The sequence below is a fragment of the Trachinotus anak genome, unplaced genomic scaffold, assembly GCF_046630095.1.
Source record: "Trachinotus anak isolate AG129_WGS33_773 ecotype Australia unplaced genomic scaffold, CSIRO_AGI_Tana_v1 ptg000020l, whole genome shotgun sequence".
NCBI lineage: Eukaryota > Metazoa > Chordata > Actinopteri > Carangiformes > Carangidae > Trachinotus > Trachinotus anak.
Window position 1 is genome coordinate 5,378,665 of NW_027273871.1, and position 22,375 is coordinate 5,401,039.

Below are 22,375 nucleotides of genomic sequence, written 5' to 3' on the forward strand. Positions count from 1 at the left end.
AAAAACAAAAGGGCCTTCAGGAACACTGCCCTGTACTCTGTGATTAAAGGTAATTTTTGCTTATAATGAATTTTGCCCGTATTACTGAGCAGTTGCACAGTGAAATCCTTGCATTTCATAAATTTAATGCTCTTCCCTTAATAATTTAGATGATTAGAAGATTAAAAAGTGTCATACATAATCGGAACATGACGTTGAAAAGACGTGGTTTAGACATCGGCATGGTGAACTATTTTACAGTGGGCATTTTTACGTTGAATAGACGTTTTTAAAACGTCTATGTTCAAAAGTGGTTCAAAATTGGTTGAAAAGTGAAAGTATTTTTACCGGCTATATGTAGACGTTTAATGAACGTTCACATTTAGACCATATTTAACCGTATTTTGCAATACTGGCTTTCAAATGAGAAATTTTGACGAAATATACCAGTTATGATCCACCATAACAATGTCTGCACACTATAAGCAGAAACTTTTCAATACAAAATTTCCTGGTTAAATATAGTTTATATGTGAACATTGAATAGACGTCTACAAACAGCCGGTAAAAAAATCTTTCACTTTTCAACCAATTTTGAACATCTTTTCAACGGTCAGCATAGATGTTTTTTAATAGTCTTTTCAACCAAAAAATGCTTGCTGGGAGTAGGCTGAGGCTCCATTTCACAGTCAATCATGTCCGGTTCTTGTGGGGCCTTTCTTTTCAGAAAACGATCCATGATGCTGTTGCTTGTTCCTTGCTCTTTGTGAAATCAAATGTATTTTCGCGGTTAAATGATAAAACAATGTGCTGCGCAGTCATGCTGAACCCGGTGGGCTATTGACGTTGTGACACGTTATTGACAATGGGTACGTGAGAGATTTTTATGGTTAATTTTATATATTTACTTATCTAAAATGAATTTACAATTTTATGAATCCATTCATATGTAAAAAGAACGTACTATTTATGTATTCAAATATATTTATATATGAAATGTCCGATTTTTAAAAAAAAAATTTTAATTAAATGTCAGAAAATGGTAATTTTTTGGAGGCACCCCTGACACAGTCATGGGGCACACCAGTGTGCCGCGGCACCCACTTTGAGAAAGGCTGCTCTACAGGACCAGCCCTGGGCTTTAAACCAGGGATTATACAAACAGCAACAACATTCAGTCTGAAGCTTTAGAGCCTAAAGTCACATTGGAATCAACATTTTAAAAAATCATAACCAGGCAAAAATATTACGTTCAAATTGTCTTTTAGGCATTTTTAATTTATGGATGCTCCATGTGACAGATAACTACAACTCATCTGATAAAGTTAGATAAAGTTAGTTTACTTTCTCTCATTGAGAAGCATATTTATACGGCATGTCTTCCATAAAAAAAAACAAAACAACCAAAACTGTGCAGTGCTGTAGTTAAGCTTTATGTCCTGTCATTGCTCTTTCTATTTTTCACTGTTCTGTTTCACAGATATTTGATTTGAAAATGAAAAATATATCAAAATTATTCTTTGAGCATCAAGCCCCACATGAAATCCTTGAGAGGAAAGTAACTGACATCTGATGAATCTTCATGTTCCGACAGGATCCAGCATCAGACACTGGTCTGACACGAAACACTGAGAGTCTGTTTATTCTTTGCTGTCTTGACATCTCCTCCTTCATCCTCAGGACACCTGGCAGAGCAGGTGATGCTGTATCCATCATGTGTGGACAGGGAGGAGGAGCTGAGCAGGTGAGAGCCACAGACTCCGCCTCCTTCAGATCACCTGAGAGCTCAGTCCTGGGGCTGGGAGGAGAATCAGTGGTGTAAAGTCCAACGTTTGACAGTGAAGACAGAGTCCACTCTGTTCTGTGAGGCTGCACTTTGACCTGAAGACTGACGTCATCACGCTAATACTCAACAGTGACACCTGAAGTTGAACAGGTGTGATCTTTCAGACAGGACGTGGAAACTGCAGCTCTGTGCTCTGAAACCCAGTATTTCCAACAGCTTGCAGCGCGTCAGGACGTTTTGACGCATCCTGTTTGACAGAAGCATTATCCAGCATCAGCCAACACCAGATAATATAACACACAGCTAAAAATTAAACCGCTGGTTCCCAACCTTTTGTCTTGGGACCACTGTTAAGTTTGGACATCACTGTTTGAGGCTCAGGGTTAAAATGCATCTGATTGGAAAAGATTGGAAAGCTGTCTTTTGACAGCAGGAGAGTTTCACATCTGTGACACTGAACTTAAAGCATCATAATGTGTCTGTTGTTGTGCAGAGTTTTACTGTGATACACATGGAGAAAGTCACATAAAAAAACTCTTTACCCAGCAGAGAAATTAAACTCCTGCTTTGCTGCTTTTCATTTTTATATTTACATCCATATTTTCACAAAGCTACAATGAGCACTGAGTGATATCCTTTAAGAAAATCAAACTTGTAATTACATTGAGTCAGAGTAATAAAGATCTATATACATATGTATGTACAGTACATGTACCCCCTCAGACCCCCCAAACTACTGCACCCTCAAAAATATCCCATGAAGAAAGAATAATAAAAGAAAGGCTCAGACTCTTCAGGGGAGTCAGGAGCTTTCTAACTCACTCAAAGACAGTTTGACAAGTTTCCCTCAGAGCCTTTGAGTTTTCACTTTGGGTGTTGGACTTCAAACTTGAGCGGCCTGAGGATCAAACCTGAGTGTAAAACACCTAAAGAGTCTCTGACACTGTGAGACATTTGGTCAGAGACACTGGAGACATCATCTCTAAAAGCTGCTCAGTCTTTACTCCGGGTGCTGGACTTTCTGACGTGATCAGGATCAAACACACCACCGCTAAATGTCTCACCACTTTGAGGCTGTGACAGATTTGATGTTTTCACTTTCAGTGTTGGACTTCAAACTTCACCGAGTCACCTGAGAATTCAAACCCAGGACCTGAAAACCTTTGACAAGTCTTCCAGCAGCTGGGACAGAAACAAAAACCAGTTCTTCCCTTGGAGACTTTCAGTCTTTCTTCTGGACATTGGCTTTCAAAGCTAAATCTCTTTCTGAGGATTCAACAACAACAAGTTTACAAGAATCATTCAGAAGATTTTAAAAATAAACTGATTCAATACATAAATCTGAAAATGTGAGTGACAGAGACACACAGATCTGTCAAACAGAGAAAGTTTCTCTAACAGGAGGAGACTCTGTGCTCCACTAACACAGAGACACTGAGGAACCAGGAGTGAACCAGAGTCCAAACCCAAACCCAGGATACAGAGGCTGAGTGAAGGTGGTGTTGAAGGTGTGGAGGTGGATCAGTGAGTCAGAGGAGACTCTGTAGAAGGACAGAGAGCCAGCAGGACAGTCCACATACACTGCTACTCTGTGAGAGACGGAGGAGGAGGAGGAGGAGGAGGAGGAGACAGATGTTACTCTGTTATTGTGACAGACACAGTAACCACTGTCAGAGCAGTTCAGACTCCAGGACTGATCGTTCTGTCCAAACAAACAGTCTTCACTGTCTCCTCTCCTGCTGATTCCTCTGTAACTCACTGATATATCAACATCTCCTCTGCACTCAACCTCCCAGTAACAGCGACCAGTCAGACCAGTTCTACACAGCAGCTGAGGACACAGGTCAAATCTGTCTGGATGATCAGGATACGACTGATCCTCCTTCACATGTGTCATCTTCCTGTTGTTGTCAGACAGTTTGATCTTTGTGTTCACTGTGTTTGTGTCGAGTGTGAGTTCACAGGAATCTGATGGAGAGAACAAGACACAGCTGTAGTTATTGATCTATCATCTGATCAGTTATTGATGACTCAATGTGCTGCTTTGTTTTCATGAATCAGTGAAAATCACACTTACACTTCCTCAGACCTGGTCTCAACCAGCGGACTCCAGCAGGCTCCACCCTGAAAGGAGGAGGGGGGTCAGACCAGCATGTTCTCTGTCAGCATGCAGACATGGACATTACATGGCTCTCACACACACACTGTTTTATTACTGTGTTCAGTTTCTAACAGGTTCTCCCCCCGCTGGGAAACAAACTCTGGTCACTGGTGAAGTTAGCGACACCAGCAGCCATAGTCCAATGTTTCCTGGGGCCAGACACTGAGTCCAACCTGAAGCTGCTGGTGAAGGATAAACGTAAATACAGGACGACTGTAATGCACGTCGGCACTAATGACACCCGATCACACCAATCGGAGATCACTAAGATTCATGTGGAGTCGGTGTGAACTTGTGCTGAAACAGTGTCGGACTCCGTAGTTTTCTCTGGGCCCCTCCCCAACCTGACCAGCGGGGACATGAAGCCGCTGGTTATCGAGCTGGTGTTCCGCCAACGATGTGGGTTTGTTGATAACTGGCAGACTTTCTGGGGAAGACCTGGTCTGATTAGACGGGACGGCAAACATCCCACGCTGGATGGAGCTGCTCTCTTATCTAGAAACCTCACTGAGTTTATCAGAAATCAAAGCCAGGACAAACCAGAGCTGAGAGCAGGAGGCAGAGCCGCAGTCTGACTCTCTGCTCTGCGCCTCTTAGAGCAGTCGCTGCCATTCACCCCCTAAAAACTGTGTCTGTCCCCACCACCTACATTTAAATGTAATAAATCAACAGTGAACAGAGGAGGAGTTAGACATGAAAACCTAATAAGAATTAACACAACTGTTATTCCAGAACCAAATAACAGGAAAATTAAATGTGGCTTATTGAATATCAGATCACTCTCATCTAAATCTCTACCAGTCAATGATCTGATAACTGATCATCACATTGATCTGCTCCGTCTGACTGAAACCTGGCTGCAGCAGGATGAATATGTTAGTCTGAATGAATCAACACCCCCCACTCATGTTAACGTTCATATCCCTCGAAGCACAGGCCGAGGAGGAGGGGTGGCAGCCATCTATCACTCCAATTTATTAATGAATCCTAAGCCTAAGGTTAATCATCATTCATTTGAGCCTTATTCTTAGTCTGTCTCACCCAAACTGGAAGACACAAAAACCAGTCTTACTAGTTACTGTATATCGTCCTCCTGCCCCTGACTCTGAGTTCTGATCTGAGTTCTCAGACTTTTTATCTGAGTTAGTTCTCAGCACAGATAAAGTTATCATGGTGGGTGATTTTAACATTCATGTAGATGTTGAAAGTGACAGCCTGAGTATTGCATTTAATTCATTATTAGACTCAATTGGCTTCTCTCAGCATGTTAATGAACCCACTCACTCTTTTAACCAGACCCTTGATCTGGTTCTGACTTATGGGATTGACATTGAATATCTAACAGTTTCTCCCAGAAACCCTCTTTTATCTGACCATTTTCTGTTAACATTTGAGTTCGTAAAGCCAGAACATCCTATTATTCATCATTGATAGAAGAAAACAAGAACAATCCCAGGTTTCTGTTCAGCACTGTAGCCAGGCTGACAGACAGTCACAGCTCTGTTGATCCATCTGTACCTTTAGCCCTCAGTTGTAATGACTTTATGAGCTTCTTTACAAATAAAATTGTCTCTGTTAGAGAAAGAATTCACCATCTCCTCCCCACAGCTGGCTAAGATGTACTGTCCAGTTCAGCAGCCTCAGAGTCCACTGTAACTGCTTTATATTTTGACTGTTTCTCTCCTGTACATCTCTCTGAGCTCGCTTCAACAGTTTCGTCATCTAAACCATCGACTTGTCTTCTAGACCCCGTTCCAACAAGGCTGTTCACAGAAGTTTTTCCTTTAATCGACACCTCTATATCAAGTCTGATTAACTTATCTTTATCAACTGGTTATGTACCGCAGGCTTTTAAAGTTGCAGTAATTAAACCTCTACTTAAAAAGCCTACTCTTGATCCAGATGACATTATTCACCTGTTCACCACAATGAGTTTTTTTCCAACCTGAACAACAACAACCCTCTGATACGACTCACAGCAGCGTCTCCTGGAATAGTGCTCCTACGGCAGCAGGTGTACCAGACCTTGGTTGTCATGGTTACAGTAACAGCCGTGTGTACTGGCTGTGTGACTGTACCGACAGCGGCCGACATCTACGGCCACAAGATGTCGCCTAGCAACAAAACCGAACTATGGGTCATAGCTGCTGACAGACGACCTGTGGGCTGGTTTGTTACAGCTCAGTCTTGTTGTTGACAGCTGGAAGCCTCCGTATAGTTATTACATCTGTTTGTCACAGTTATGATTTACTGTCTCCTAAATACAACAGATCTCATCATCACAAGATCAGGAGCTCAGAGAGGTTCAGCTGATTATTGATCATCAGGATTTTAGGAGATAGAGACATGATGGTGCAACCTGATTGAATTCTTTTATTTCCTCCCTGGTTGAAGACACTGGGAGATTAATGTCTCTGGGAGGGGTTGGATCTCAGAGCTGAGGCCAGAGAAGAACAACCTTCCTCTGTGACCAGACAGCCTGACAGACTGAACACACACAAAACAACACACAGGAACCCTCTGTCAACTCTTGGTGGTCTATAAACAGTCATCAGATAAACAGGTTGATGGATCCTGACCTGAGAGTTTCCAGTGAACAGTGTGGACTCCTCAGTCCAGCAGACAACACCTTCACTCCTGAATCCTGCAGGTTGTTGTAACTCAGGTCCAGGTCTCTCAGACTAGAGGACTGGGAGCTGAGGACTGAGGACAGAGCTTCACAGCTTCTGTCTGAGAGGTTACAGACACTCAGTCTGAAGAGGAAATCCAAAAAAAAAAATCACAAACTGAAATTTTTTGAGTAAATAGAGGCCTGTATCTTGCAAAAAGTGTTAAACACTAACCTCAGAGCTTCCAGTGAACAGTGTGGACTCCTCAGTCCAGCAGACAACACCTTCACTCCTGAATCCTGCAGGTTGTTGTTACTCAGGTCCAGGTCTCTCAGACTAGAGGACTGGGAGCTGAGGACTGAGGACAGAGCTTCACAGCTTCTGTCTGAGAGGTTACAGCCACTCAGTCTGAAGAGATGATAAAAAGGAATTAAAGAAGAAAATCATTTGTTTTCTGTCCTGTTGAACAGATAGAAGTGTCTTTATATAATCATGAATAAATCCAACTATCTCTCCACTTACACAGCTTTGTTGGAGGCTTTGACCACTGGCAGCAGCCTCAGAAGAGCCTCCTCTGAAGCAGAGTATTTCTTCAGGTCAAACACGTCCAGATCTTCTTCTGATGACAGTAAGATGAAGACCAGAGCTGACCACTGAGCAGGAGACAGTTCATCTGTGGACAGACGTCCTGATCTCAGGGACTGTTGGATCTGCTCCACTAGAGAACCATCATTCAGTTCATTCAGACAGTGGAACAGGTTGATGCTTTTCTCTGCAGACAGATTCTCACTGATCTTCTCCTTGATGTACTGGACTGTTTTCTGATTGGTCTGTGAGCCACTTCCTGTCTGTGTCATCAGGCCTTGTAGCAGGGTCTGATTGGTCTGCAGTGAAAGACCCAGGAGGAAGCGGAGGAACAAGTCCAGGTGTCCATTTGGACTCTGTAAGGCCTTGTCCACAGCTCTCTGGTAGAAACGTGTTGATTTACCTCCAAACACTTTAGTCCACCTGGATGTTGTTTGTTCCTTTGACAGCAGATTGACTCCAGAGTTGATGAAGGTCAGATGGACATGAAGAGCAGCCAGAAACTCCTGAACACTCAGATGGACGAAGCAGAACACCTTGTCCTGGTACAGGCCTCTCTCCTCTTTAAAGACCTGTGTGAACACTCCTGAGTACACTGAGGCTGCTCTGATATCGATGCCACACTCTGTCAGGTCTGATTCATAGAAGATCAGGTTTCCTTTCTGCAGCTGCTCAAAAGCCAGTTTTCCCAGAGACTCAATCATCTTCCTGGTCTCTGGACTCCAGTGTGGATCTGTCTCAGATCCTCCATCATACTTGACCTTCTTCAGTTTGGACTGAACCACCAGGAAGTGGATGTACATCTCAGTCAGGGTCTTGGGCAGCTCTCCTCCCTCTCTGGTCTTCAACACATCCTCCAGAACTGTAGCAGTGATCCAGCAGAAGACTGGGATGTGGCACATGATGTGGAGGCTTCGTGACGTCTTGATGTGGGAGATGATCTTTCTGGCCTGCTTCTTATCTCTGAACCTCTTCCTGAAGTACTCCTCCTTCTGTGGGTCAGTGAACCCTCTGACCTCTGTCACCATGTCAACACACTCAGGAGGGATCTGATTGGCTGCTGCAGGTCGTGTGGTTATCCAGAGGCGAGCAGAGGGAAGCAGTTTCCCCCTGATGAGGTTTGTCAGCAGCACGTGCACTGAGGTGGACTCTGTGACATCAGTCAGGATCTCAGTGTTGTGGAAGTCCAGAGGAGGTCGACACTCATCCAGACCGTCAAAGATGAACACAACCTGGAACTGATCAAACCTGCAGATTCCTCCTTCTTTGGTTTCAGTGAAAAAGTGATGAACAAGTTCCACCAAGCTGAACTTTTTCTCTTTCAGCACATTCAGCTCTCTGAAGGTGAAGGGAAATGTGAACTGTATGTCCTGGTTGGCTTTGTCTTCAGCCCAGTCCAGAGTGAACTTCTGTGTTAAGACTGTTTTCCCAATGCCAGCCACTCCCTTTGTCATCACTCTTCTGATTGGTCCATCTCCAGGTGAGGCTTTAAAGATGTCTTCTTGTCTGATGGTTGTTTCTGGTCTGTCTGGTTTCCTGGAAGCTTTTTCAATCTGTCTGACCTCATGTTCATCATTGACCTCTCCAGCCCCTCCCTCTGTGATGAAGAGCTCTGTGTAGATCTGATTCAGAAGGGTTGGGTTTCCTGCTTTAGAGATCCCCTCCAACACACACTGGAACTTCTCCTTCAGCTTAGATTTGAGTTTACGTCGACAAAGTGGAGCAGAGTTTCCTGAATGAACACAGAAGAAACTATATGAATAACTGATTCATGAAGAACACATGACTGTTTAATTGCCATAAAGAATACATATATGAACATATTTACATGTTAGTAAATGTCTCATTTCTCCATCATGTTGAATCTTTAGAGAAATCCTCTTACTGCTCTGCAGACAGTCAGCCAGCTCCTCCTGCTTCATCCTCCTAAGGAAGTTCACTGTGATCTTCAGAAATGCCTCTCTGCTGCTCCTCCTCTGCTCTTCATCCTCACCGTCCAACACCTCCTCATCCTCCCTCTGGCTCTCTGAGCATTCTGGGTAATCAGGACCCAGAAGCTTCTGGATCTTCTTCAGCTCGTTCTTCACAAAAGTGACCATGTTCTCCTCCAGCAGCTGGAACAGGAAACTATATGAGTGACAGCATCAAACTAAAACCATGGAGCCAAACATCAGATCCATGTTGGACAGACTGACAGTCCACTGGTCTAACAGTGCAGGATGGAGATGATTGTGAGCAGATGTGAAAGTAGCTGTTGTACATGTACAAACCATAAATATGGAGTCCAGGTGTGTTTGATGCTGCTGGGCAGACTGACCCCTGGGAACCTCTGAGCTCTCCTGGTCCACTCTGTGGAGCAATCATGAAGAATGAGCTCACATTATGTCTGTCCACACAGAGACAGACACAAGCTAAAGGTCCATGAAGTGATGTTCGGATGTGAGCAGTGAATCAGACCACTCTCTGTGGAGGTAAAGGTTTACTAGTCCTGCTGATCCCACTGAGAATCAACAGCTCAGTCTGCAGCTGTTTGTAGCTTCCAGCTCAGTGTTTGGCTTCACCAGTTTGGTTTAGTCCCAACGTCTCTCACCAACCCTCCATACAGCTCTCCCTCCCTCACTCAACACTGCTGAAGAGCCCTGAAGCAAGGCACCTCGACCCTCCAGCTGCTCCAGTGGAGCTGCTCAGTGTCTGCTTGTATCAGACTGGTTGTACTGGGCAGCCCCCAGCATGAAAATGACAATACACCAATAAAGTTTCACTGAGTAAGAGACATGTGTTTGTCAGATGGTTGAACAGCGTCTGAAACATCCACCTCCCTCACTGATTGGTCAGCTGTGTGCAGGTGAGAAAGTGGGCGGGGTTTGACTTTCTCTCTTCACATGAACTTTTTCTGTCACTTTTCAAGTGAACACCTGAGGCCAACACTGTTAATATCTTCCAGGACAGACTGTCTGAACATGGGAGACATTATCTCCATATTTAAACCACATCACCCCCCCCCCCCCTCCCCCTCTATGACGGCTGCAGTTTTACCTCCACCTTCCAGTGTGGACGTTCTCAACAGACACAAACACTTTGATTTCAGACCTGGTCCAACAACACGTCCTACAAACTGGTTCTTTTCTACAATAACCTGAGTTTTACTGTCAGTTACAGCTTACATCTGATCAGCTGATGGACGTCCTCCTTTAAAGTCAATGAGCCAGTCCTTTGACCAGTCGCTCTTTAAAGACACACAACTGGGTTCAGGAGAATCTGGTCTCTGCTGCTGGATCCTGAAGCAACAACAGATCTGATTAATGTGCATGTTGAGTAAAAGTCTTTGAATAAACACAACAACTAACTTCTAGTGTGAAAAGACTTTCTGTCGGTTTGAATTCTGACCTTTGATCAACAGATTGTCTGACGTAATAATGATGGATCAGTGATCTGAGAGCTGAGCTCTGACATGGAGAAGAGTCATGGACAGTTAGAGATCCTCATCTCACCTCTGACCTCTGGTCTGGCTGGTTTTAGAGGGAGGGGCTCCCTCCTCTCTGTCCTCACACTGATCCATGCTGCTGGATTCACATCCACATCAGCTCACACACACTTTCTACCTTCATGTGGAGACAAACACAAATCATTCATCTGCACATCAACTCAAATTGACATCATTTCTCCTGTAAAAATACCAGCTGCTTCTCCACTGACTTACTCTTCTTCTCTGGTTCATATCAGCGTCAGTTGAATACAGTCTGACAGCAGAGTGAGGAAGAGGAAGCTGCTGTACTTCTACTATCAGTCCACTAGATGGAGTCATGAAGCTGCAGTGAAGTGAAGAGCAGCCCAGCACACACACGATGGACCAACATTAACATCCACTGACACACAGAAGGACTGAGATCAACTGATTGGATCTGACATTGATCCAACAAGGTGGAATCAATAATCAATAAAGTCTCAGTAAAGTCCTGACAACAACATGACATGTTCAGTATTGATCAGTGATGTGAAGTAACAGTCAGTAGTGATCAAACTAATAATAATAAATAATTATAAGCTTTATTTATTGAGCACTTTTCATACAAGAGATGTAGCTCAAAGTGCTTTACAATAAAAAATGGAATAGTACAATAAAATAAGGCTGAATAAAAGGACAATCAAATTAAACAATGCAAATAGTTGTAAAAGTGGAAAAAATCCAAATAAAGACAGGAATCAGTAAGAAATGTAAAATATGAGATCATTAATTAAAAGCCAAGTTAAATAGATAAGTTTTCAGAGTAGTTTAAAAATGTTCACAGAGCCTGCGTCTCTTTCAGCTCTTGGCAGGATTTTCCATGATTTTGCAGCATAGTTAAAAAACGCTGCACTGACTATTTTCTTGTGTGTAAAATGATTTAAAAGTCCGTCAGTGGAAGATCTAAGAGCTGGACAGGGATTATAAAACAACAGAGAAGCTGCAGTGTGAGCCGGTCCCAAAGAGCTTTAAAAACAAGTCAAAAACTACAACTTTAAAATCTATTGTGGCCCTTTAGTTCCTGTTGGAGAACCAGGAGCCTCTGGCTCATCTGATGCGGTGTTAACTGTGTTTCTGAGCATCATACAGAGCCTTAAAAACCCCGTCAGCCCCTCAGCCCGCCGCTGTGTCCACATCAGTCCTGTAGTTAAATCTAATGACACCATTCACCCACAGAAAGTCACAGCTGTTCTCCGGCGGCTGTCTGGCTCAGCTCAGGCCGCATTTAGTGGCTCAGACAGCGGGAGAGCAGCGGCTCATCTCCGCCTCCTCCACAGGCTGAAAAGCTGCCTCCAGTCCTCAGGAAGTGGAGCTGCACAGTAATAACCACTCTGTGTTCAACTACTGACCATCAACTAACTCTGCTTCTGCTCTTATTCCACCGCTTCTACTGCAAATATCCACACAACATGGAGGACACGGTTAATGTGGGTCCACACTTCAGTTACAGTCACATTATAATAACACAACAACAACTACACAACCATAGTAACATTATAACACACCAACAACACAATGATAAGCTGAAGGTGAAATGACTCAGGTAACAACAGGTGTTAACAAGTAAAACATTAAAAACTGCTCACATTACCTTCAGAGGAGAAAATCATCTGCATCACAACGTTTGTTCAAAGTGAAGCCAAAGTTCAACCAGGAAACGGGGGGAGGCGGAGGGTGGAGAGTAAAGTGTGGTGAGTTCATGGTTCACTCTGTGTTGGACTTGAACCCAGGTCCCTGCCTTAAGGATTCAGTCTCTAAGACAAGCGCTCTGCCAGTTCAGCCTCCTGTGTACTAACACTTCTCCACCCTGCACATGTGTTTGTTAGTGAGTCTGTGCAGCTTCACCATGTCCTGTGGGTCAGGTAGGAAAAGTTTATGTGAGCATGTGCAGAACAATGTAAGAAGTGTTCTAGTGAATTACTGTCGCTTGGAGAGAGTCTGGTGCTTCAGAGTTTAAAGTGGGAGCGCTGCAGTGCTGAGAGACCTGGGAGGATATGTATCATTGACAATTTCACTGCTTTAACAAATACACACAGGAAATATTGTATTATGGACAAAGTTTGAAGTACTAGGTTTGTGTATTATACCGTCAGCCTTATTGGACAAAATCAAACCAAGGTGTTTCCACATCTCAGAACTCTTGGCAGCAGGTTCCATCACAGATCTCCAAAGTCTGACTCTTAACATCACTAACTGAACCTCTCCAGTGTTGTTGCTCCAAAGCTTCCGCCTGCTCCTGCTGTGAATCTTCACCATTATCATCCACGCCTCTCACTGTCGTGGATAAGAAATGTGAAACAATAGAGAATCTGCAGTCAGAGTGTGAGGAGCAGAAACCAGTAGTCCAGGGTTTTGTCTGGGTTGATGTGGGTGATCTCTTGGTAACGCCTCAGGGCTCCAGTGGGGGAACCGCGCTCCTTTTTCCTCACTCAATACAGACGAGTGAAGGCGAGAGCAGCGTGTTGATTCTCTCCGTCCATCTCCCCTCACTATTTCCCTTGTTTAAGGCCACAACATCACCTGCAGGCTCCTCCCTGTTCACCTGCTGGATCCCTGCCCTCCTGCGTTCCTCAAACACATTCTCTCATTCACAACTTTTGTGGCAGATGCCAATAAATGTGACAATCGTCCTGCTTGTTTGAGTCTGAATCCGTTCAGGGTCCAAACTGAAATTACACCTGAACGGAACATTTGTCCTGAAACAAACTTGAATCCAACATCAAATCAAAAGGCCACTGATGCGTCATGGATATTTGGTTTAGAAAACATGGTTCAGACAAAGCCACTGCATTTTCTTCAACTGATTTCTCCAAACGAGCGAGCAAACAAAGGAACAGAGGGTTCATGTCTCCTGCTGCCTCTCCTGCTCTAATAAAAACCACAGGTCCACCGAGGTGCATGCTGGTCCTAAACCAGACCACCTACCTAAATAATCTCATGTGCCCGTAGTGTTACAAAATACTACAGAGAAACAACAGAGAATATGATCAAAAATAAACCAATTTGATGAAAGTAATCCAAACTCAGAACAGGTGAATCAATGATAGAAAACCAACAAACAAACTAGTAAATAGCTCCAAAGTTCCTGCAGCGTAAATGGAGTCAACAAGATGAGACGGTCCTCTCAGAATATACAGACTCCAGGACAACAGGAGGCGACAATAAACCACAGAAGAAGAAGGAGAAGCGGAAACATCCGTGTGGAGGTCATGGATGTATGATAAGACCTGGAGAAAAAGTTCTTTATGGTGTTGAACTGAATGTTCCTGTTTCTGCTGAGCTGAAGGGAGGAGCCGTCCTCAGACAGTGGTCCTAGTGGCGCTGCAATATGAGCAGAAGAGCTTAGAAAGAACCTTCAAAAGCCTTTACCTCTCCGGAGGCTCCGCGGGGACGGATGGAGGACATGTCCGGCCAGGTGAGCAGTCTCCAGGCCGAAGCCTTAACCTGGGGAAAGCGAGCACGGAGCTCCGGGACAAAGTCAACGAGTGTGTGTGTGTGTTCTGTTTTCTCTGTCAATGTCAGGGGCATTAAGAATGAAGTGAACAGGAAGAGTTTGTTATTATTTCTTCAGAATAAAGGTGCAGATTTTTATTTCATTCAAGAGACCCACTCTTCTGAGACTGATGTCTCATATTGGAGAAGTCGATGGGGAAGAAATGTTTGGTTCTCTCATGGCAGCAATCGCTCAGCAGGGGTCGCCATCTTACAGGGAGATATGGTGGGAAAGTTATAAAGCATGATAAAGATGGCAGATGGATCATTATGTTGGCAGAGATCAACCAATCGCCTGTTATTCTGATTAATATATATGGTTCAAACAGTGAACTCCTCAATAACATCATTTTTTCAACATTAGAAAATAAGATAAATCAATGGCTGACATTGTTTCCCTCAGCAGAGATTTTATGGGGCGGAGATTTCAACACAGTGTTTGATGATAGTGTGGACAGATGGCCTCCAAAAGCCAAACAGACAACGGAATTGGAAAATATTTGCCACAGAATGAACTTGACTGATATATGGAGACGCAGATACCCACAGGAAAAAGTATTCACATGGAGCAATAAGGATAGATCCCGCCAACCTCACATAGATTTTTGGTTAATTTCAGCTGAATTAGAAAATAAGGTAAAATAGAACCCACAATACTGACAGACCACAAAGCTATATCAGTTCAATTCCATCTTGGATCTGACAGGCAGAGGGTGAACAGAGATTATTGGAAATTAAACAAAACGCTGCTGCAAAATAAGGAATTTGTAAAGGAAAGCCAAAACATCATTGACAAATGCTGGAGACAAGCAAATTTGCTAAAGCATTTTGGATTAAACTGGGAATTATTGAAATATGAAATAAGAAAGGTAGCTATAAGATTAAGTAGAAAAATCAGCAGATATAATAAAGAAAAAGAACTTCAACTTGTCGCCCAAATGATTCCACTATCTGAGAAAATGGACCCAACCAGCGCTGAAGTAGAACAACTGGCTTATTTACAAACTGAATTAGACAAATGTTATGAGGGAAAAGCTGGAGGGGCCTTCATCAGATCCAGGAGGAAATGGCTTGAACAGGGGGAAAAATGCACCAAATATTTCTTTAATCTAGAAAAAAGGAATTACGAAATATCTTCTCTCTGCAAACTTAAAATGAATGATACTGTGTGTGAAAATGGAAAACTAATTTCACAATATGTTGCAGGTTTTTATGAAAAGCTGTATCTGGCTGACCTGTTGAATGAAGATAAAATGCCACTATTCCTTCAGACCATACAACCAAACATTAGAAGAATAGATGATGACCTCCAAGTAATATGTGATCAGAAAATAACTATAACAGAGGCGCAAAATTGTATTGATTCCCTCAATGATAATAAAGCTCTGGGGAATGATGGGATAACAGGGGAATTTGATAAATGCTTTAAACAAGCAATCGCTCCGTTTTTAGTTGGTCTATTTGAAGAGGCTCGAGATAAAGAAGAACTGCCCCACACTTAAGACAGGGACTGATAAAACTAATTCCAAAACCAAAAAAAGATAAACATTGAAAACTGGAGACCGATTAGTTTATTGAATAATGATGCAAAGCTGTTTGCCCTTATCTTTGCTAAAAGATTAAAAATAGGATTAGATGATATTATAGATGAGAAGCAACCTGGGTTTATGCCAGGGAGAAATATTGTAAATAATATTCATCTGATTTTGGACATGATAGACTATAATGAATTTATACCTGATGAAAGTTTTATTCTATTTGTGGACTTCTATAAAGCATTTGATACAGTCAATCACCAGTTTATGTTTAAAGTTATTCAATGTTTTGGTCTTGGAAATAGGTTTTTCAGGGCAGTTCAAACACTTTATAAAGGAAGTAACAGTTCAATTAAGGTAACAAATGGCACAACACCCAGATTTAATATTAGTCGTGGAATTAGACAAGGTTGCCCACTAAGATGATACAGCAATTTTTTTTGTCCAAACAAAGTGAACTTGTTACAGCTGTGCAATGTATCAGAGAGTTTTCTGAGGTTTCTGGGTTGAACCTTAATAAATCTGTGCTGTTTCCCCATAAACACTGTGATCTGTCAGAACTGAGTGATATTCCCATCAAACAAACTGTGACATATTTGGGTGTTGTGCTTGACCAAAATGAGAACAGGCGCTCTGAGATAAACTTTGAACCAATAACTCAACAGATACAAAGAAAATTCAATATGTGGTTAATGAGGGATCTATCTTTACACGGTCGGACTCTGTTATCTAAAGCTGAGGGAATATCAAGATCTGTATATTTATCACTAGCACTAGAAATGCCTGCAGTAGTCTCTAAGAAATGAGATCAAATCTTATTCAACTTTATCTGGAAGAACAGATGCCATTACTTGAAAAAAGATATCTTGTGTAACTCCAAGAGGGATGGTGGTTTGGATGTGTTAACCTTTGAAATGTTGAATCACTCTTTCAAGATCAACTGGTTCAGTAATTTATGTAGACAGAAGAACAACTTTTGGAACTCCTTTGCTCCACATGTATTTAATTCATTAGGTGGTTTACGGTTTATGATGAAATGTAACTATAAAGTTGAAAAACTTCCTGTCAAACTCTCAAATTTTCACAAACAAGCTGTGCTGTCCTGGAAACTGATCTACAAACATAATTTCTCACCAACCAGTTATTATATTTGGAACAATGAAGACATCCTATACAAAAACCGATCATTGTTTTACAAGGACTGGATGGAGCATAAAGTTTTATTAGTCGACCAACTTATTAATGGCCATGGCTTCTTACTTTCTGATGAAGAATTTTTGTTAAAATGTCAACTCCCAGTCACACTGAAACAATATGCGGTGGTTTTTGATGCATTACCTCAGGGTGTGCTTCAGCTTCTTAAAGGGCCTGAAAGAATTACTGCTGTTCCAGAAAATCATACTTGGGATATTTTTGTGGGCGGAGTAGACATTACAAAAAGACCCTGCTCTAACAGGTTTTTGAGAAGCTGCTTACAACCAAAGATTCTACCTAGAGGTCAAATGAACTGGTCTGCACAATTTGGAGAAATGAACTGGAATAAAGCATGGCTGGTTGATGAGAAATTCTGTCTCAATAACAAGGTGAAAGAAGTCTCGTTTAAACCTCAAAGAAAACCCTTGAAAGATTTAAACTAGACATTGAATATGCATGTGACTTCTGTGCACTTGAAGATGAAACCATTTCTCACTTATTTTATCATTGTGCCGACAGTAAAACTTTTTGGAATGATGTTCAACACTTTGTGCAAGAGAAAACAGGAAGAATGATCAGTTTCCAGGGAAAACATATTTTTATTTATTATGATGACCAAGACAAAGACCTGTGTTTTTTCTGTCAGGTAATCTTGAGTTTGGGGAAGTGCAGTGTCCTGGCAGCTTCCATGGCCTAATGTTTGTGGCATATGGGAGTAGAAACCATCACGACCTACAACCTCAATTTAACCTGCAAATGTAATACAATGACCATGATGTGTTTTCAGAGGGATTCCAGAGCCCACCTCAGGCCTCATGGCCCCTCACAACCAGCAGGAAATGGTAAGTCATGCACATGACTCCACCCCACACATATATGGGCTCAAATTAGTGTCCAAATGATTTGAGCTTGTAAAGTGATGTTCACAACTGATTCCTAAGTTTGTAGTTGTAACTCAACCTTTGTGAACATGCAAAATACATTTGCATGAGAAATTCAAGTTTCTGCAGGTGGAAAAATTGTGCTTGTGTCAGAGATTTGTGTTTATTAAAGAAGGATCATGTGAATCCAAACTATGAACAAGTGATCAGTGTTGAGGTTCAACAAAGACGCTGTGAAGGAAGAACTGGTTTTGTCAACATCTGTGTACTGATACAGAGAAGAAAACTGTAAGACTCTGCGCTCTGAAGTTCCCACACAGTGTGCAGCACTCAAGTTAAAAGGATTAAACTTTGTACCTGTCAGTGTCGCACACTGGGAACGATGCACGCTGAGTTGTACAGTTTTCTGCTCTGAATGTGTAAACAGACGTCTACAGAAACATTTCTTCTTGGACTGTCTCTTTGTTTAGCCTCACCACTGATCATGTGTTCAGGTCTGATTCACATAGTTGGTTTTTTAACAAATAAATCTTTTTGTCACAAGCACTTTTTTTTTTCTCATGCACAAACTTGAATTTCTCCTGCAGGTTTATTTTACAGGTTTGCAAAGGTTGATTTACAACAACAAACACTGGAATTATTTGTAAACACACTTTACAAGCTCTAATCATTTTGACCCTAATTTGAGCCTATATGGTGTCGGGAGTGAGTCGGGTCCCACCACCCGCCTCGCCCCCCATGCTAATGCTAATGCTGCTAACTAACCCCTTCTGTTTCCTTTTTTTAATGCTTCTGTGCCGGCAACAGCCAGAGCCTCAGTCAGTGGGTTGTCCGACCACACGTATGTTTGTATCTCAGTCAACACCTGCCGATGGTGTGTTTCCATGAAGAAGGTGGTTTCTGTGAGAAGGATGAGCAGTGGCATCGGGACTCGACCCTGTTCCACCTGGAGACAGCAGCACTGTGTGAGGCCTCTGAGGCGTCCAGCTCGATGGCTGCTTAAAGGTCAACGTTACAGTGACGTCACAAAATGAGATTTTGGCCAAATTTGGCACAAATGTCCACTTGGACTCGAGGATGAACTAATTAGATTTTGGTGGTCAAAGGTCAGGGTCACCTCACAAAATGCAGTTTTGGCCTTGTGAATGCCGTCTGGGAATTTCTTCAAATTAGGTCCAATTTTATTTGTTGACATTTCTGCATTGTGGATAATCCTGGGATCTGATGGCTGACTCCCCATAGAGTGCAGCAGGAGTGAGTCCTACAACAGGCATTCAGAGCAACTATGCTGTCCCACTGAATGAAGCTGATCTGAAACATTGAACCAAAGGGAAGCACAGTAAACGACAGACTGAGAAGTTAGTTCTGTAGTGAAATGATGCTCATGTGTTTTTCTTCTCTCTCAAACCTGTTGTCTTCATTTTAATATGTTTCTTTTTCTTTGGATGTGAATTTTAACAAATATTAAAATACAATAAAGCAGATAAAAACATACAGACTTATGTTGAATTAAAAAAAGATGAACAGAAGTTTTACACAGTAGAAATACACAGAATGTCTGCTGACCAACAGGAGTAAGTGAGGCGACTGCAGGATCCCTGTCTTCATTGGTGGAAAGATCAACTGCATCCACACTGAGTGTTATGGATGGAGCCCTCCGAGTCTCCTGCACCTACAAAAAGGTGAACATGAGGTTCACAGGTACAAGGTGTGGCAACAGACGCCTCTCCTGTACTGTGGATGATAAACATGGTCGCCCTGACCAGTTCTGGACTTCTGAGGACAATAACAGTTTTGATATTTCAGACTCTGATTTCATGACAAACCCCGAAATTTGGTTGTTGAATATTTGTGACAAAGACGTGGGCTGAGTCAGTTTTTTATTACGATAAATATTGACCTTTGACCTGTGTGGTTTCAGAGTAATTCCATCGTTCATATATTCGTAAGCTATAAAGTTAGAGTTGCTGTTTGTTATATATATTGTGTATTGTTTCCACAATATTTTCACTCTACCATCCTGATTTTTCCCCTGATCTTGCACATAAAATCATCACTTCTCTCTGTGGAGGAGCATGGCTTTGTCCAGGAAGATCAGATGCTTGATAGTAGGTACAAAGCATCACAATTGTATGTATGTATATAATTTAATGTTATTAATATTATGGTATGGTAAAAATGAATATCAACAAGTTTACTCAACATTGTTTGTGTACTACTTCATATGAGTGTGAAGAAATGAACCAAATGTGCTATGAATTGTGAATTTCCCCACTGTGGGACTAATGAAGGCTTCTTATCTGATGCAGTCAGGTTGCAGTTGTGTGCCACTGTGTCATTCTTTGTACTACCACTAGATGGCGCCAAATCCAAACAGTTCAAAGAACAACATAGTCCCTTGTTGCATAGATCCCAATATCTAGGCCTCTAACCCATAAATACAGTGGATCTTGCATTGAAATGGAAAACTGCCAAGTTATTATAATCACTCAAATCCATGTGATAATAAAATTGAAAGGGAACTCAGACCAGAAAAGTCAGTCATTCAACAGCGATATGGGACTGAAGAGAAAGAAATGTAAGAATGTTAGAGACAGATCTTGGGTCAGGAACACCAGGTTGTTGCTGTTAGCATCACATGCTCTGTGTTCTTCTGTTTTCCTCTGGACCGAGCGTGATTGAAATCCTGCTCAGTGATTAAACATGGAGTCATAGATATGTCTCTGCGTGGTGTGCATACTTGTAAATGCTACATAAAGAGGGCCTGAAGAAGTATTTTCCCCACAGAGGGAGGAGATTTTTGGGATGTGAGGACAATTTGGCCACTTCAAAGGGCTGTTTGAGGGTTAAGACCAGAATGAGAACAAATTAGGAAGAAAAATTAATAAACGACACAAAGGCAAGTTTTCTTCTACACACATCAAGGTTCATTGATCTTGTGATTTTTTTTGTCACTTCATACACTTTTTTTCATAACTCAAATATTTCAAATTTATCTGATTGGAAATAAAATTAGACTTGAAGACTTTTTTCTTTTCACAGCAGGAGAGTTTCACATCTGTGACACTGAACTTAAAGCATCATAATGTGTCTGTTGTTGTGCAGAGTTTTACTGTGATAGATACACATGGAGAAAGTCACATAAAAAAACTCTTTACCCAGCAGAGAAATTAAACTCCTGCTTTGCTGCTTTTCATTTTTACATTTACATCCATATTTTCACAAAGCTACAATGAGCACTGAGTGATATCCTTTAAGAAAATCAAACTTGAAATTATATTGAGTCAGAGTAATAAAGATCTATATACATATGTATGTACAGTACATGTATCCCCTCAGACCCCCCAAACTACTGCACCCTCAAAAATATCCCATGAAGAAAGAATAATAAAAGAAAGGCTCAGACTCTTCAGGGGAGTCAGGAGCTTTCTAACTCACTCAAAGACAGTTTGACAAGTTTCCCTCAGAGCCTTTGAGTTTTCACTTTGGGTGTTGGACTTCAAACTTGAGCGGCCTGAGGATCAAACCTGAGTGTAAAACACCGAAAGAGTCTCTGACACTGTGAGACATTTGGTCAGAGACACTGGAGACATCATCTCTAAAAGCTGCTCAGTCTTTACTCCGGGTGCTGGACTTTCTGACGTGATCAGGATCAAACACACCACCGCTAAATGTCTCACCACTTTGAGGCTGTGACAGATTTGATGTTTTCACTTTCAGTGTTGGACTTCAAACTTCACCGAGTCACCTGAGAATTCAAACCCAAGACCTCAAAACCTTTGACAAGTCTTCCAGCAGCTGGGACAGAAACAGAAACCAGTTCTTCTCTTGGAGACTTTCAGTCTTTCTTCTGGACATTGGCTTTCAAAGCTAAATCTCTGTCTGAGGATTCAACAACAACAAGTTCACAAGAATCATTCAGAAGATTTTAAAAATAAACTGATTCAATACATAAATCTGAAAATGTGAGTGACAGAGACACACAGATCTGTCAAACAGAGAAAGTTTCTCTAACAGGAGGAGACTCTGTGCTCCACTAACACAGAGACACTGAGGAACCAGACCACCAGAGTCCAAACCCAGGATACAGAGGCTGAGTGAAGGTGGTGTTGAAGGTGTGGAGGTGGATCAGTGAGTCAGAGGAGACTCTGTAGAAGGACAGAGAGCCAGCAGGACAGTCCACATACACTGCTGCTCTGTGAGGGACGGAGGAGGAGGAGGAGGAGGAGACAGATGTTTCTCTGTTATTGTGACGGACAGAGTAACCAGTGTCAGAGCAGAACAGAGTCCAGGACTGATCGTTCCGTCCAAACAAACAGTCTTCACTGCCTCCTCTCCTGCTGATTCCTCTGTAACTCACTGATATATAAACCTCTCCTCTCCACTTGACCTCCCAGTAACAGCGACCAGTCAGACCAGTTCTACACAGCAGCTGAGGAAACTGGTCAAATCTGTCTGGATGATGAGGATACGACTGATCCTCCTTCACACGTGTCATCTTCCTGTTGTTGTCAGACAGTTTGATCTTTTTGTTCACTGTGTTTGTGTCGAGTGTGAGTTCACAGGAATCTGATGGAGAGAACAAGACACAGCTGCAGTTATTGATCTATCATCTGATCAGTTATTGATGACTCAATGTGCTGCTTTG

At 42.2% G+C, this 22,375-nt stretch overlaps 1 protein-coding gene across 13 annotated transcripts in view; it reads right to left on the reverse strand.

Annotated features, from left to right (window-relative positions):
* LOC139637523 (NACHT, LRR and PYD domains-containing protein 3-like) overlaps window positions 1-22,375 on the reverse strand; it is a 53,827-nt gene that overhangs the window by 24,889 nt on the left and 6,563 nt on the right. For 4 of the 13 annotated variants that reach the window (XM_071506283.1, XM_071506289.1, XM_071506287.1 and 1 more), the window contains exon 3: window positions 10,285-10,398. In XM_071506283.1, coding sequence (XP_071362384.1) covers window positions 10,285-10,398 — 114 coding nt within the window. Of the gene's footprint in view, window positions 1-2,444; window positions 3,734-3,842; window positions 3,890-6,505; window positions 6,680-6,769; window positions 6,944-7,057; window positions 8,853-9,005; window positions 9,235-9,390; window positions 9,470-10,284; window positions 10,399-10,611; window positions 10,723-12,216; window positions 12,665-20,647; window positions 22,297-22,375 lie in introns of those variants that run through there. The other 9 variants (XM_071506281.1, XM_071506285.1, XM_071506280.1 and 6 more) reach the window with 9 other exon arrangements.